Here is a 15038-nt window from a genome sequence, read left to right as displayed (position 1 = left end):
AGTGCACACTTACAGAGCCTTGACACTTGCAAAGATTGACAGTCACTTGGCAGTAAGAGAGATTTCCAATCAGCTGATTTAGCATGCAGTCAAGGGCATGGGATTGTTAATTAATATTAAACATGTCTGGTGCACCACAGGTTTTATAGATGCTCAAAAGTAAAAAAGAAATAAATAAAATTGACTATTTTAGAAGCTCCAGTCAAAGTAATGGAAAAGATCTGTAAGGTATTAGGACATCACAGAGTTGGGAAGAAAATGTAGTTACTATTTTAACATTAATCCATAGGCACTAAAGCAAGATTTACAAGGCACCTTATGAAAGAACTCCAAATGACTGATTATCAATATACCCACGCAAGTGCAGTGCTACTAGACAGGCTTGATCAGTTTTGTGCATGAGGCACTCCCGTTTCTGCTGCAGCACAGGATTGCTGGCATTGCTTCTAAGCAGGGGAAACAACTCTGAGGGCTGCAGAATGAATCACTAGATCTCTGCATGCAATTCAAACACACAGATGTAGTGTTGAGTCTCTGGTGATGTGGTAAGGCCTGACTGGCCACTAAGGGTACATCTGTATGGCAAGTAGCAACTCACAGCAACGACTCTCAGAGCCTGGGTCTACAGACTTGAGTCCTACAGTGCTAAAAATTGCCATGTAGCTGTTCCGGCTCAGGGTCTGAGGGTAAGGGGTGGGCTTAATGCCCAAGCTCTTGTCTGAGTGTCAGCACAGTTATTTTTAGCGCCATATAGTATGAGCCTCACAAGCTGGAGTTTGTAGACCCGGGCTCTGAGACTTGCTGCTGCTTCCTATCTGCATGTACCCTCAGAAAAATTGGATCTGGCTTTGTAGGCTTCTTGCCTTCCTCAGATAGAGCCAGGAGAGAAGGGGGATTTAAAAATGTGCATCTCAGCAAAGTAAGTTAAGGTCACACTTTATATCAAGGGTATATTCATTAAGGGTTTATATAGAGTTAACAAATGCTTAATAGATATTGTAATAAACAGTTAATCACTCGTTATAGAATCCAACAGGTCAATAGGTTACGTATTACTGTTGCGAGTATAGTTTATTTATTTGTATTATCAGAATGCCTAAAGTCCTAGTCATGGACCAGGGACTGTACAAACGCAGAACAAAAAGAGTCTGCTATAGCTCTACTTACACTACAAGCTCTTTGGAGCAGGGACTGTCTTTTTGACCTGAGTTTGTACAGCACCTAGCACCATGGGGTCTTGGTCCATGACTAGGGCTCCTAGGTGCTACTGCAATCAATCATCATCAATAACACCTTTTACTGATACTATAACTATCTGTAATACCTTCAACAGATGTGCTTATAACGACTACAACTTCTACGGCTCATGTCTGCAACATGCTTATAACCGTTATTCATTACTTATTCTATACTTTACAGGCTACTTTTAAAGGTAACCCATTGGTGACCCAAATCAAAAGGTGTGAAAGGCCTCAAAATTCAGCACCCACCATTGCGACCATTTTGTTTCAATGTATTTGCCGACAGCTGGATGGCGCTTCCGTGGCCCAAGTTCTGTGGAAATTTCAGGTCTTCCAAATTCCCATCGGTGCTTAGCCTTGCAACTTCCAGTTCTGTTAGCAAGAGAGAAGTGAGCTACTGAATTGTAACACAGAGGGAAAAAATCACTATTTCAAAATAATGATATACAGCTAAGTTACAAAACTGTTTTCCAAAGAAAATGCAAACACTAGAATCCATGTACAGTGTTTCATGCTAGACTCTGCTTTGGACTGCTGCTTATTTCTTCCCCGAAGAAGGTTTAAACATAATTTTAAAAAAAATAGCAAATAAAATGTAGTCTCTGTAGTAGACAAAGACAACCAGTTCATGTAAACAAGCACCCAAGAATATTAAAGACAACAATTAACATGAAAATCTGAAAGTGTTGGTAGTTTGCCACTGGCTCTTGGTACATTCTGTAGATTTTATCGACACTCGGCATCTGCATTCAAAGAAATGAAAAGAAAGGCTGTTCTCATTTTACGTGAGCACTGCTGGAGGCCTGGCATTTTCCATCTCGCTTGTTTTTTAATTAAAAACAACCCTCACCTAAATAAAGACAAAAACTTGAATTCAATTGACTATATTTGTAGTAAGTAAGATCAAGGACCATCTCCTTGTCAGCTGGTGCTCTCGCTGATATAACGGATGCAGATTATGGCTGGGATTTCCAAAAGAGAGGGATGTAAGTGTCCAAGTCCCACTGAAATGCAATGGGAGTTGGGTGCCCATTAGGCTCTTTTGAAAAACGTAGTCCATGCTCTTTAGGGCAGGTCTGTCTCTTTGTTATATGTTTGTACATATAGCCCAGTGGGTCCCTGGCCTGTAGGCACCAGTGAAACACAAGTAATAGATAATCATAATACACCTAACCACACACATGTAGACTCAGCAAAAGCACTTATAAAGTATTTGACCCCCACAGAATAGGGTGACTAGGACTCAAAACCTGCAATTCTTACTCAGACCTTAGTCAGCCAAATCTCTAAGATCCTAGGGACTGTCTTTTAATGTTATGCAGCCATCACAGAAGCCTAGCAAATAATGACTCATAACAATAAAGGGAGTTTTGTTTGGGAAGGACTTGAGGCTTTGGCAGTAAAGAGGGGTTCTGTACCTGCTGAAATGTAATTTCTCCAGGGCAGTGCACTGAATCAGCAACTTTCATTCTGTTTCACTATAAATCACTAGATAAGAGTTTACTCTCAATGGAGTCTGGTTATACCAGAGTTCATTATCAATGGAGTCCTGCCATACCAGAGTTCACTATCAATGGAATCCGGCTATACCAGAGTTCACTATCAATGGGTTCCACTGCCGAATCTGTCCATCCAGCTATGGCTCTCCCACTGCTTACAAAACTGACATATTTAAATCCTACTGGCTAAAAGGGAAGCCTTGTCTATGGGCCATCAATTCAGTTATACCACACACAAAAATTCAACTAATTTATTCATGGCTGGATCCCTCTGATAGGGCCAAATCTTGAGAAAGTGCTGAGTGCCTGCAACTCCTAGATTTTACCATTAGTAAAGAGCTACAGGGAAGAATCCACATTACTGAAGGGAAGGTTTTGAAAGTCGCACCCGAGGGGAAGCAGACAACACCATTCAACCCCCATGCTTTACTCCACAGTTGTTGGTGACAGAGGGACACTCAAACAGGAAAGGAAGAGTCATCTATTTAACACGTACGGAGAAAGAGAGGTTGAATTTAATTCAGATGAAGTGAGCTGTACTACATTAGAGCTAGAGGGTGAAATCCTGGTCCCCCATTGGCGTGAATGGGACCGGGGCTTCACCCAGGATTCCAAGCCTGTTTCCATCTCTCTTCCTCTCCCTGGCCACCTTTGGTGTTTCCAATAGCTCCGGTCACTTACGGATATTGTCAGTGTTCTCCCTGACAATGTCCGACTTCAGGAGGTTATCGGCCAGCACAAAGGCACTTTCCTCCACTGTGTCCAGCAACATGGTGGCTGCACGCAGCTGGTCACTCGCGGTCAGGTCTCTCCATGCGTTCAGAGCCTGCGGCTGCAGGAGGTTATTAACTGTCTCGACCATAGCCTGCAAAGAAGAAAAGCAGAGTGAGAAAGGGCTCCAGTGAGTTTGCATGAGCTGTCAAGCTATCTACAAATTCATCCGACCGGGTAAGCAGAGTACTGTCCCATCTCCTCACCCCTGCGGGCAATCTACAGTAGAGCTACCCATTATTTTTCCCTTTGGCCAGGGAATGTCAGCAAAAAGGTTCTTCTCATCAATAGCTTTGAATTCAGAGCAAGTGAGAATTTTTTCTCTCTGAACACGCACAAAGGAAACCACGCAGCCCTGTGAAGCAGGATGCTGGTAGTTACAGTGTCTACTGGATCCAGAATTAAGAATTAGACCCAGGACAGCAAACAGATCTGTTCCTGATACGGGGAGAGTTAGCTGCACAGCCCACATGGCTTATCCAACATGAAGAGTGTCTAATGCATACCAGGGCTACTGTTTCTAAAAGAACACACCATCACCACCACCTCTGTGCTGCTCTCTATCGTAAGGCAGCGAAGTAGTGCGGCCATGGTACCTATAATTCTCAGGTGTGCCTGCATCCAAAGGCACAGCAGGTGCTGTTAGAGGTTTACATAGGGCATCACATTTCAAATCTCTCCAGTCAGTAAATAGTCTTCACTGTAGTAACAACTTATATCCTTCCTGCCGTGTACATTGTGCCCTAGGTTGCAAAGTAAAACAGAGCACTCCCATTGTGAACTTCCCAAGGATTAATCTGGATGCACGTTAGGCTGAAAACTAAACTGAGCAATGCTTGTGGTTCGTAAATTACAGTCCTCAGACCCTACTGATTGTGAAGATTTCACTTGACTAGAAAGAGCAGCTCAGTTGCTAACCACGGCTAGCCCAAGGTGCGTGCAGTTAGCATGTTTTTAAATGGGAACCAGCAGCGCACTGGTTAGCAAAATTTACTGCTTGTGGGGAGAAAAAAAAAACAGCTAATGTTTTCTTCTGCTGGTTAGTGTTTTCATGGTTACTAGTTACTAGCTGCTAAAAAATCCTGCCTCATAATGAAACACCTCCACTGCCAATTAATACCAGCCTCAGCAACTAATTTGCCTTTTGAGATGAAGTTGCCTCTCTTGATGTTTTTCCATGTGCTGAAAGCCCTGGCATCAAACCCACATCTACTGCTATTCTGTGCGGCAAGGACAACCCTGTGTGACTTCGGCAATCAGGGCCAGCTCCAGGCACCAGCCCTCCAAGCATGTGCTTGGGGCGGCACCTGGAGGGGGACAGCGCTCACCTGGGGAGAGCGGGGCCCCGGCCGGGCTCGCCGCCCTCCCCCGGCGCTCCGGCCGGCCGGGGAGAGCGGGGCCGCGGCCGGGCTCGGTGCCCTCCCCTGCCGCGCTCCCCGCTGGGGGGCAGGGGGGGGGGGCGGCGGGAGGCTTTTTTGCCTGGGGCGGCAAAAAAGCCAGAGCCGGCCCTGTCGGCAATTTGCAGCCCCAAGGAGCTCACCACTCAGAGGTCTTTGCTGGGTCTTTTTTTTTTTCCCCACCTAGGTTTACAACATGACTTATCAAAGAGATATGGCACGGTCTTTTTTCTAGGAAGTGATCTAGAGCCCTGGTACTAAAATGACGTGACCAGAAGGATGTGGCAATAGAGGCCGGATTCACCACTGCCCTGCCCCTTCTGCAGTCATGTCCACCTGTACAGAGGTAGGATAAAATACTACCTGATCAAGTGATATCCTTTCACATCCATTTTGCACTGGGACAAAAAAATAGACAATGCACGGCTATGGTGAATTGCTCCATACATGATTAGCTTGCAGTAAAGCCCAGGGAAAAGCAAAGACCTCAAGACGTTCCAGTCCTGGGGACTAAGCAGCTTTGATGATTATTATTTATTTATCATATCATGGCCCAGGACCCCACGGTGCTGGGAGCCTTACAAACAGAACAAAAAGACAGTCCCCGCCCCAAGGAACTGACAATATAAGTGTAAGACAAGAGACAACAGACAGATACACAGAGAAGGGGGAGTACAAGGAAACAATGAGACACTCCTGGTCAGTATGATAGGCTGTGCTCTCAACACACCAGCTACCTAACTATTGTCAAAGTTGTTGTAGTGTTCACGGCGAAGGAGAGTTTTAAGGAGGGTTTTGAAGGAGGATACATCCTAATGACACTTTTAATGAGATAATGCAATTATATTAATAACCACTTTGGGTCCATAGTGCATTCTGGTGTCACCAGTCACTTTCATCAGCAGAGGATTGGTTGACACTTCAGAATTTTCTTTCACAGAACCCCATTATCCTGCACTGCCATTTAGAAAGTATATCACAGAAATCCATATTTCTCCTTTCCCCTTGAGATTAATGGCTTGATTTTCAGAAATGCTGAGCACCCAGGACCTCCTCTTATAGTTGACCGAAGCTTTTGAACATCAGGCCAGAAACGTTCAAGAGACATTGTCCTACACCCCACTTACAAACGATGGTGAACCTCTTGTCCCATTGAAATCAATGGCGAAATTCTCGATTATTTTAATGGAGTCAGAATTACACCCATACTATCCAGACATGTTGATTTTCCAGCGGCAAAATCTATTTCTTGGTGTCAAGCATTTACATTCCAGGCCCTGAACCCAGCTTTTACAGTATGGATAGAAGTTGCAGAAGTTCAGCATTACACGGATACGAACAACGCAAAGATGTTCTTTGACTCTCTCAAAGCAGTCTACAGATAATCTACATCTGGCACAACGCTCCTGCAGTTGGCAGATGGCACAGCCCTCATCAAAGACAGGGAGGGAATTATAGAGATGGGCTGAACACTTCAATAGTCTACTCATTAGGCCATCCAGGGTCGATCGGCGTGTCCTTGATCAGTTGCATGAGAAACCCATCAAAGAGGAACTTGACCTCCCTCCATCAGTTGAAGAAGTCATGAAAGCCATCAAACAATTGAACTCTGGTAGAGTGTCCGGAAAGGATGGTATTCCAGCAGAACTGTATAAAGTAGCGGGCCCCAAGGCCATCGAGGTGTTCCGTGACATCTTGAGTAGCATTTGGGAGGAAGAAGAAATGCCATAAGACTTTAAATATGCTATTATTGTATCACTGTTCAAAAACAAAGGCAGCGAAGCTGACTGTGCAAATTACAGAGGCATTTCTCTCCTCTGTACAGTAGGGAAAATATTAGCTTGTATTCTACTGAAAAGACTCATTGCAAACATATGAAGAGAATCTGCCAGAAGCACAGTGTGGTTTCAGATCAGGTCGTAGTACTACGGACATGATTCTTGTAAGGCATGCCCAGGAAAAATGTTTAGAGCAGAACATGGACCTGTATGCAGTTTTCATCGACTTGACCAAAGCTTTTAATATGGTCAACAGAGAGGGTCTATGGGCTATTCTATATAAACTGGGCTGCCCAAGAAGGTTCATACAAATCATCCATCTGCTCCATGACCCCATGCCAGTGCATGTGCTCTCCAGTGGTGACTCGTCTGACACGTTTAAAATCTCGAATGGAGTGAAGCAAGGCAGCATACTTGCTCCGGTGCTGTTCAATTTATTCTCTGCCTGTGTGCTCAGCCATGCCACGAGGGACTTGGATCAGGGGATATACATCCACTCCCAATTCAATGGTTTCCTCTTGGATCTTTGAAGACTCAATGCTAAGACCAAGACACTGGGGAGACTTCTCTTTGAGGCACTTTTTGCAGATGACTGCGCCTTGACGGCCCATAGACATGACGACCTTCAGGTCATCGTTGATAGGTTTTCTGAAGCATCCCAGCTCTTTGCCCTCACCCTCAGTCTCAGGAAGACAGAGGTCTTGTTCCAACCAGCACCTCATTCCAATGCCCCAGTGCCAGCCATCTTCATCCAAGGCACACAGCTGAAAAACGTGGATCAGTTCAAATATTTGGGCAGCGCCATCTTGTGCAATGGTTCCCTTGATAAGGAAATTGCCTCCAGAATTAGTAAAGCCAGCTAGGCTCTTGGCCAACTCCAAACAAAAGTCCTTAACCAACACAACATTCATCTCACCACCAATTGAAGATCTACAGTGCAGTGGTCCTAACATCTCTTCTGTATGGATCAGAGACATGGACTCTTCATAGACGGCACATTAAACAGCCTAAACAATTTCACATGTGCTCCCTCTGTTTAATAACGAGCATTCGCTGGCAGGACAGAGTGACCAATATTAAGGTCCTTGAGAGAGCAAGCAAACACAACCAGCATTGAGGCAATGCAATTTAGAGCACAATTTACATGGACTAGACATGTCATCAGAATGGAAGACCACCGTCTTCCAAAACAGATCTTGTATGGGGAGCAGAGGCAGGGAAAAAGAAAGAAGTGTTGTCCGTATAAGTGCTTCAAAGATAACCTGAAGAGCAGTCTCCAGTGGACTGGCATGAATTCCAAGAACTTGAGCAAATGACTCAGAACAGGGCTTACTGATGGTCTCTGACAAGATCAGAACGTAACAGATTTGAGAGGGATCGACGTAATCATCTCCAGGCTACATGTGAAAGGCGCCACAATGCTGCATCATCAAACATCATAGATACAGACTTCCCATGCCCAGTGCAGGACTTCCTACACAGCCAAAGGTTCGGACTTCAGAGTCATATGCGTAGCCATAGATGAGAACTGAGATAATAACATCATCATCGTCAGCGATGGACTACCAACAACAACAACAGTCTGGAGTTCACGAATGAGAAATTTAGCTTCTAGACTTTTAAACTATTTTTTTAAATGAAATAATAATAATAATAATAATAAAAACTTTGGAAGTTTGGCAACTGAATCTAAAGTAACATGATACATTTATCAGTCAAAAAGACTCATTAAACTACACAGGGATAGGTATTTTTTTCAGTATTTTTAAACCTTAAAGCCCAATCTGAATAATGTTTCATACATTTTGGTAGCTTCCATCAGTAGCTTTGTCTTCCAAAAGAGCAAAGAGAAGTGTTATTATTTTTGAGTGATTAAAGCCGTGCCCATTTTGCTTTGCATGTCTATGCAACGTGGCTGTGTTTTTCTTGCAAAGATCCCATATTCAAGGAAAGTAATTAGGCACAACAGTCAGAAAATGATGATTCCCCACACCCACCCTCAACATTATTATGCAGAACACAATTTGCATTACTTTTATCTAGCTCGCTACTAATGGGCCCTTTAAATCTTTGCTAAAACATCATGTTCAATTTTATTTTTTTAAATATTTGAATGGTAGAAAGAATTAGTCTTAACTACAGCTCTAGCTCCTGGGTTTGGGTGAGACAGTAATGCATATTTGACTAAACTTGAAACATGCTGAAATACTTGCATTAGTAGTAGTGCAACATCTGCTACAAACGTTCTGCTCTTAAAAAACTTTTTTTTTTTCTCATGTGTATTTGAATTTTTGTGTGTGGGCACATCTGTGAAAGACAGAGCATTAACTGGATATTACACAAACTCTCTTGCGGAGTCAGCAGTCAAATCGGATAGCTACACTGAAGCCAGCACATGTATATCACCGATGAATTAGGATCTGATTCAAAACTTATTAAAATCAACAGAGAGATTCCCACAGACTTCAATGGGCTTTGAAGCAGATTTGAACATACCCAGTAAAACTGCCTGCACAGGAGTTACACCAGGGTTGAATTTGGCCCATTGTTTTTCCCAAAGAAGCACTCCCTCACCCAGTCTAGTGCATTAACCTAACCTTCCTAGCACTACATTTTTGAGCAAAGCACTTCATTATGGCATAGCATTGCAGGCAAGGCCGTGGAGATTAAGCGTTAATGAAATATTTGGGTTTGGAACGAGGGCCGAGGTAGGTGTTTAAATGAAACCAAACAGCTGTTAAAGGAACAGCTTCTCCTGAGATAGAGATTGCAGGAAGAGGACAATGGAACAAATATGGGTAACCAGAACAATTGACAGTGCTAGTCAAAGCACTGATCCAACGGCTGGGCTTTTAGCTTAACAGCAGAGCTCTGGCCCGTACATGGATTATACAGATTTGACTCCTGCCCCCATCTGTCTTGCCCCCTGGTCAGTCAGGGTATGTCTACATGGCAGTTGAGTCTCCCAACCCCAAACAGACAGACTCGCTTTAGCTCTGTTCAAGCTAGCGTGCTAAAAATGGTAGCGTGGATGCTGTGGCATGAGTGGCAGCTCCAGGTAGCCACCTAAGCAGGTACCCAATGGGTCAGGCAGGACGGTACTCAAGTGGCTAGCCTGGATTGCCATCCACGCTGCAACATCCACATGGTCATTTTTAGTGATCTAGCTTAAGCAGAGCTAGGATGAGTTTAGTGACCTGGTCAGGAAGGCACGCTCCCAGCAGCCGTGTAGACAAACCTGAGGGGCAGGGAAAACTGCAGAAGCAGAATGCTCCTCCAAACACAGTGAGTGCCTTACAACTAATCATCACAACGGTAGGGGAGGCAGCATTGCCAAGCTCCAGACCCAGACATCCAACTCCTAGCCCTCCTCAGCCAGAAGGCTGAGAGCCGCAACACAGGGACTGAAACATGAAAAATGGGCGCAAGGTGGGGGTGTTTGTGGAGGGAGGGGGTGCTGAGTATCCCAAGTGACACTGATGATCCTGATAAAGTCTGGGATTTTCAAAGGTGCCTAAGAGAGCGTGGCACCCAACTCCCAATAAAAGGATGTGGGTTCCTAACTCCCGTAGGCTCCTTTAAATGAATAAACAAACCAAAACTCCCACTGGTCCCTACTATTATTCTGAGTGTTAAACATTTTCCATTTCCATTTCCCGCCCCACATCCTCTTTTAAGCACTAATCCATACAGCTCATCTGATAAGAAGTGTATAAAAATTAGCAGGATTGGCCAAATACCTTTTCTGAGTCCTCATACAAATCAGAACTTGGGGAGGTGGGTATCTCATCCAGTTCTTCCCACAGCTAAGATCAGCCTCCCCCACAATCTTTGCATGCCCACAACACTGCACTGAGTAAACCCGAGGTTCCCGGGGTGTATATAAGATAACTAATATACCAGGAGTGTAAACACAGAGAGAGGAGAGCTATAATAGAGGGAACTATCTTTGGTGCAAATCTTTATATGTGAGGCCAAGTGCAACAAATATAGATCCTGCTCCTGCTCCCATAGAAGTTAATGCAGAACCCATTAACTTCAGTAGTGTCAGGTCAAGTTCATAGACGTGTGGTTGGGATTTTGGAAAATGCCCAGGACAGACAGGTGCACAACTGCCACTGAAAGTCGCTGCGACCCAGGCGCCTTTGCAAATATCAGTAACCTTGCAGTCACCCCTGACAGTGACTGATGCAGAGACCAAGACAATTGTCTCGTTTCCTTGTGCTCCCCACTCTGTATCCACCTCTTGTCTCTTTTCTTATGCTGAGATTGTAAACGGCTTGGGGCAGGAACCATCTCTTTGTTCTGAATTTGTACAGCACCTAACACAATGGGAGTCCTGGTCTGTGACTCCTAGGCACTGCTGGAATACATATAGTAACAACAACAACAACAACAAATGATAGAGGAGAAATCTTTCCCAAACAAGGGCAAACTCACTGTTCCCTGGCTTTGTCCTGGGATTACAATCAATCAATCAATCAATCAATCCATCCATCCAAATATAATTCTTCCTTTTCATAAATTACAAATTGATATTAAAATACATTATTGTCAACAGGCAACTAATTAGGAGCTTTACAGTAATTATACATTACAAAAAGATTGTTTTTACATATCCTGTTGATTTCCTTTGTGACAGTTGCTTTGTTCTGTAAAATTGCATTTTGCTTGTGTGTTTATTTTTATCTTCTCGCCTTTTAGAAATGTCTAGTGAGAGTTTCTGGCTAAGTGACAGTCATTCAGTTTTAAATCTAGGAGTCTGCACATATATTGGTGCCACATAAGTCTTACTACCACTCTACCAAAACTTTAAACTTTGCATTTTGAAAACAAATGTCTTTTCTACACTCAAAATCCTTGCCTTTAACTGGGAATTGACATTGGAAAACACTGATGGCTGTAAAATCCATTCACCCTGGTCCTGTTACAGTGCAGTCTGGGAGCAGATAGTGTGCCTCACAGTACCACCGCATTTCAACCTTGACCTCAGAAAACTGGTAGCTTTCCTACAATTCTCAGCTCTTTAAACATGTACTTTAGCCTCTTGAGAGCAGGCCATCAGCTGAAAAACTGAAAAAAAAACCCAACACAACTACTAAGGGATGGATCCTTCCCATCTTCTCATCTGTGAATGATAAAACCTTGGTCCAAACCAAAGTGGTGAGTGTCAGAGGGGCTCTACGGGAAACAGGTCTGAATTCCTCTTTTGACTCTTCCAATTCTACAGGACATTTCAAACTGGCCTCTCTTGCAAAAGAGCATATGTTTAAGGTAGACCTGAAAACATCATGCAGATAGCTTCCTATCATATACACCCACCAACAATTGTGTTGCAGTCCTAACTTCCTGGGAGTTTTGCATGAGTGCGGACGGTGGAACTGGGGCTTTAATATACTGCTCTTGTTACGATCCTGCTGGTTAGAAAATCTATAAATACAGAACTTCGACTTTTCTAATGCTCTTTCATATTATTAGCAATTACATTCCTTGGCTGAACGTGGATTACATCACACAACTCACATTACAGCATTAACCAATCAGGAACTAGCAGCAGGACAGGACACAATGGAAGCAACAAGGCAAACACAACCTAGGATAGCTTCAATAGGTCCTGACACCTCTATAACGCAAGATGATTCCACCAGTCCCCCAGTGTAACGGCCGTCTCCAAATCCCACACAAGCCAATGGAAAGATTCCCACACATTGTTTAATTAAAATTTTTTTTGGATCTTGTTAAGTTATTCTAGAGGTCCAAGTACCTTCCCCCAGGGACAAACCCCGAGAATATTTCCCAGTTTGTGCTGAGTCATTATTCAGAAAAACATGCTGAGTGGCTTCAACGGCAGCAGGATCAGCAGGTCTGAGGCCCTTAGTCAGCAAAACACTTAAGCACATGCTTAACATTAAGGACCGAGTCAGGACTACAGAATCGGCCCTCAGTGCCATATTTATATCTGTAGCTTACCAGCTTTTACAAGGTAAATTTAACCCCCTATGTCCTGAACAACAAAACCAATTTCAGCTAAGGACAATTTTATTCTCTAGCTCCAGACAACTCACTGCAAACAAAGAATGATTCATCAAAGTGTACTCATGGACAAGTTGGGCCATAGGGACTTTGTGTGTAAAAACACACACATGCGCGCACATGCACACAATCTCTCTCTCTGCTTCCCTCCTCATTGAGAGCTCGATTGTGTCTGGCCCCTATGCTTGGCATGGTCCAGGGAATCGATGGGCACAAGGAACTCCTAGCCCACCTCTGTGCCGGGGACAGTTGAACTCCTGGGGCTCAGGGAAGTACAGGGAGTGCACCCCAAAGGCACACACCACCCCAAAGTAGGTGAGGCAGAGGCATGGGGGGAGGAATAGCTCAGTGGTTTGAGCATCGGCCTGTTAAACCCAGGCTTGTGAGCTCAATCCTTGAGGGGGCCATTTAGGGATCTGGGGAAAAAATCTGGCTGGGGATTGGTTCTGCTTTGAGCAGGGGGTTGGACTAGATACCTCCTGAGGTCCCTTCCAACCCTGATATTCTATGATTCTATGGTGTGTTCTTGCCTTGCCCTCCTGCACCAACCAGCAGAGTTTTCCTGCTGCAGCCAGGGGAGTGTGCCACCCCATCCCGGGTGGTGGTGCAGAATGCATACTCTTCTATACTTGCTGGAAGGATTGTACCTGCTGAGCGAGGAACTTGAACCTCTGCAGTGCCTGCTCAGGGCTGTGACTACACACCACAGTCTAGCCTTGAACATCTTGCCCACTGCTCCTATATACATCATCACCACTTTACACCACCACAGATGCATGATGATTAATATCACTGTATATTGCTTTAGAAATCTTTGTGCAACCCTGGCTAATACCTGTGGCTCTACAGGGAGCATACAGGGTACTGCACAACACACAACTAAACCTTCACTGCCCTCCTGTTGCATGCAATCCAACTGCCGACTCGATCAGCCAGAAAGGGTGTCCATTCAGATGCTACTCTCCTTGTTCGAAGAGACACAACCCTCTTGGAAGAAAGGACTGTGCTCTAAAACGATAAGGTGCTTTTTTTAAGCTGCTCAAAACCAGGTCTAGATTCCTCTGGCCACCAGCAGCAGAATCAGCTGCATGCAGGGCTACTTCGGATGAAAACAAAATTAAACAGGAAACAACCGATGGGTTTGTCTTGCAGCAATACTTATTTTAAGTAAATGGCGAGACAAGGGAGGATAATGAATCTCTCAGCTTTCTTGTGCCCGCTGGCTCAAGGAGGAAAGTACACTGCAGCAAGGTGGCGAATAATCAGCTTTACAACGTTGTTCAATTACGGTCGGCTGCTCAAACAGCATTTGCCCTTGTTTCTTTGTTTATTAATCGTGAATGTAGAGCATTGTGGTAGCACAGCAGCTATGGGAGACAACGTTCTCTCTTCCTCCAGGGATCACAAGCAACAAAGACGGAGGCGAGGTGAGTTTCTCTGCTCCGTGGGAGGCCGCACGGCCCACTGGCCTGGGATTCAGGAAGCCTGGGTTTTATTCTTGACTGTGCCACTGACCTGCTGGGTGACTTTGGGAAAGTCACCTCATGTGTGTTTTCCCTTCCACTTTTTGTTTGACTTGTATGTGTCAATGATAAGTGCTTCAGAGCAGGAATTATCTCCCATCACATGTTTGTCGAGGGCCTATCATGGGGCCCTGATCTGATTGGTGCCACTCGGTGTTAATGGTGAGGCACACTGGTCATTAATTATTAATTATTATTATCATTAGGAACATGAACATAAATATTAACCCATTTTTGATTTGCAGCTTGATGCTCTGTTGCAAATTGCTGGAAGAACCCCCGCCCCCCACCGCGAGTTTAACAACATCTGGCAAATACTGGTAATGGAAAAAGTTCCTTCTCCAAAGAAAACCCCCCTCAACAATTGGGTATGCTTCAAGGAATTCAGAGAGAAGAACAATGCTCTGTGAGTCAAACCCACATTTCTGCTCTTGTAGTGTTCATTGATTAAGGATAAATAGCCAGGTGGGACTTTCTCAAGACTAAACAAGCCCAGTTTTTTAATCTTTCCTCAGAGGTCATGTTTTCTAAACCTTTGATCTAAACCATTTTTGTTGCTCTTCTCTAGACTCTCTCCAAGTAGTCCACAGCTTTCCTAAAGTGTGGTTCCCAACCGGACACGGTTAATCAGCTGAGGCCTCAACAGTGCTGAGTAGAGAGGAACAATTACCTCTTGTGTCTTACATACAACACTCCTGTTAATGAACCCCAAAATGCTATTAGCCGTTTTAGTAGCTATATCACATTGTTGACTCATATTCATTTTGTGATCCACTATCACCCCCAGATCCTTTTC

General features: G+C 44.3%; 1 protein-coding gene across 17 annotated transcripts in view; it reads right to left on the bottom strand.

The window, feature by feature from the left end:
• The window catches only part of ADGRL3 (adhesion G protein-coupled receptor L3), a 452742-nt gene that overhangs the window by 120908 nt on the left and 316796 nt on the right, over positions 1-15038 (bottom strand). For all 17 annotated transcript variants that reach the window (XM_065405560.1, XM_065405559.1, XM_065405564.1 and 14 more), the window contains 2 exons: positions 3422-3605; positions 1491-1613 (listed from right to left, as the gene is read on the bottom strand). In XM_065405560.1, coding sequence (XP_065261632.1) covers positions 1491-1613; positions 3422-3605 — 307 coding nt within the window. The remainder of the gene's footprint in view (positions 1-1490; positions 1614-3421; positions 3606-15038) is intronic.

This window comes from Emys orbicularis, chromosome 5 (genome assembly GCF_028017835.1).
Source record: "Emys orbicularis isolate rEmyOrb1 chromosome 5, rEmyOrb1.hap1, whole genome shotgun sequence".
In the NCBI taxonomy this organism is placed as follows: Eukaryota; Metazoa; Chordata; order Testudines; family Emydidae; genus Emys; species Emys orbicularis.
Note: the sequence above shows the minus strand (reverse complement) of the source record. Positions and strands in the feature narration are given on the sequence as shown.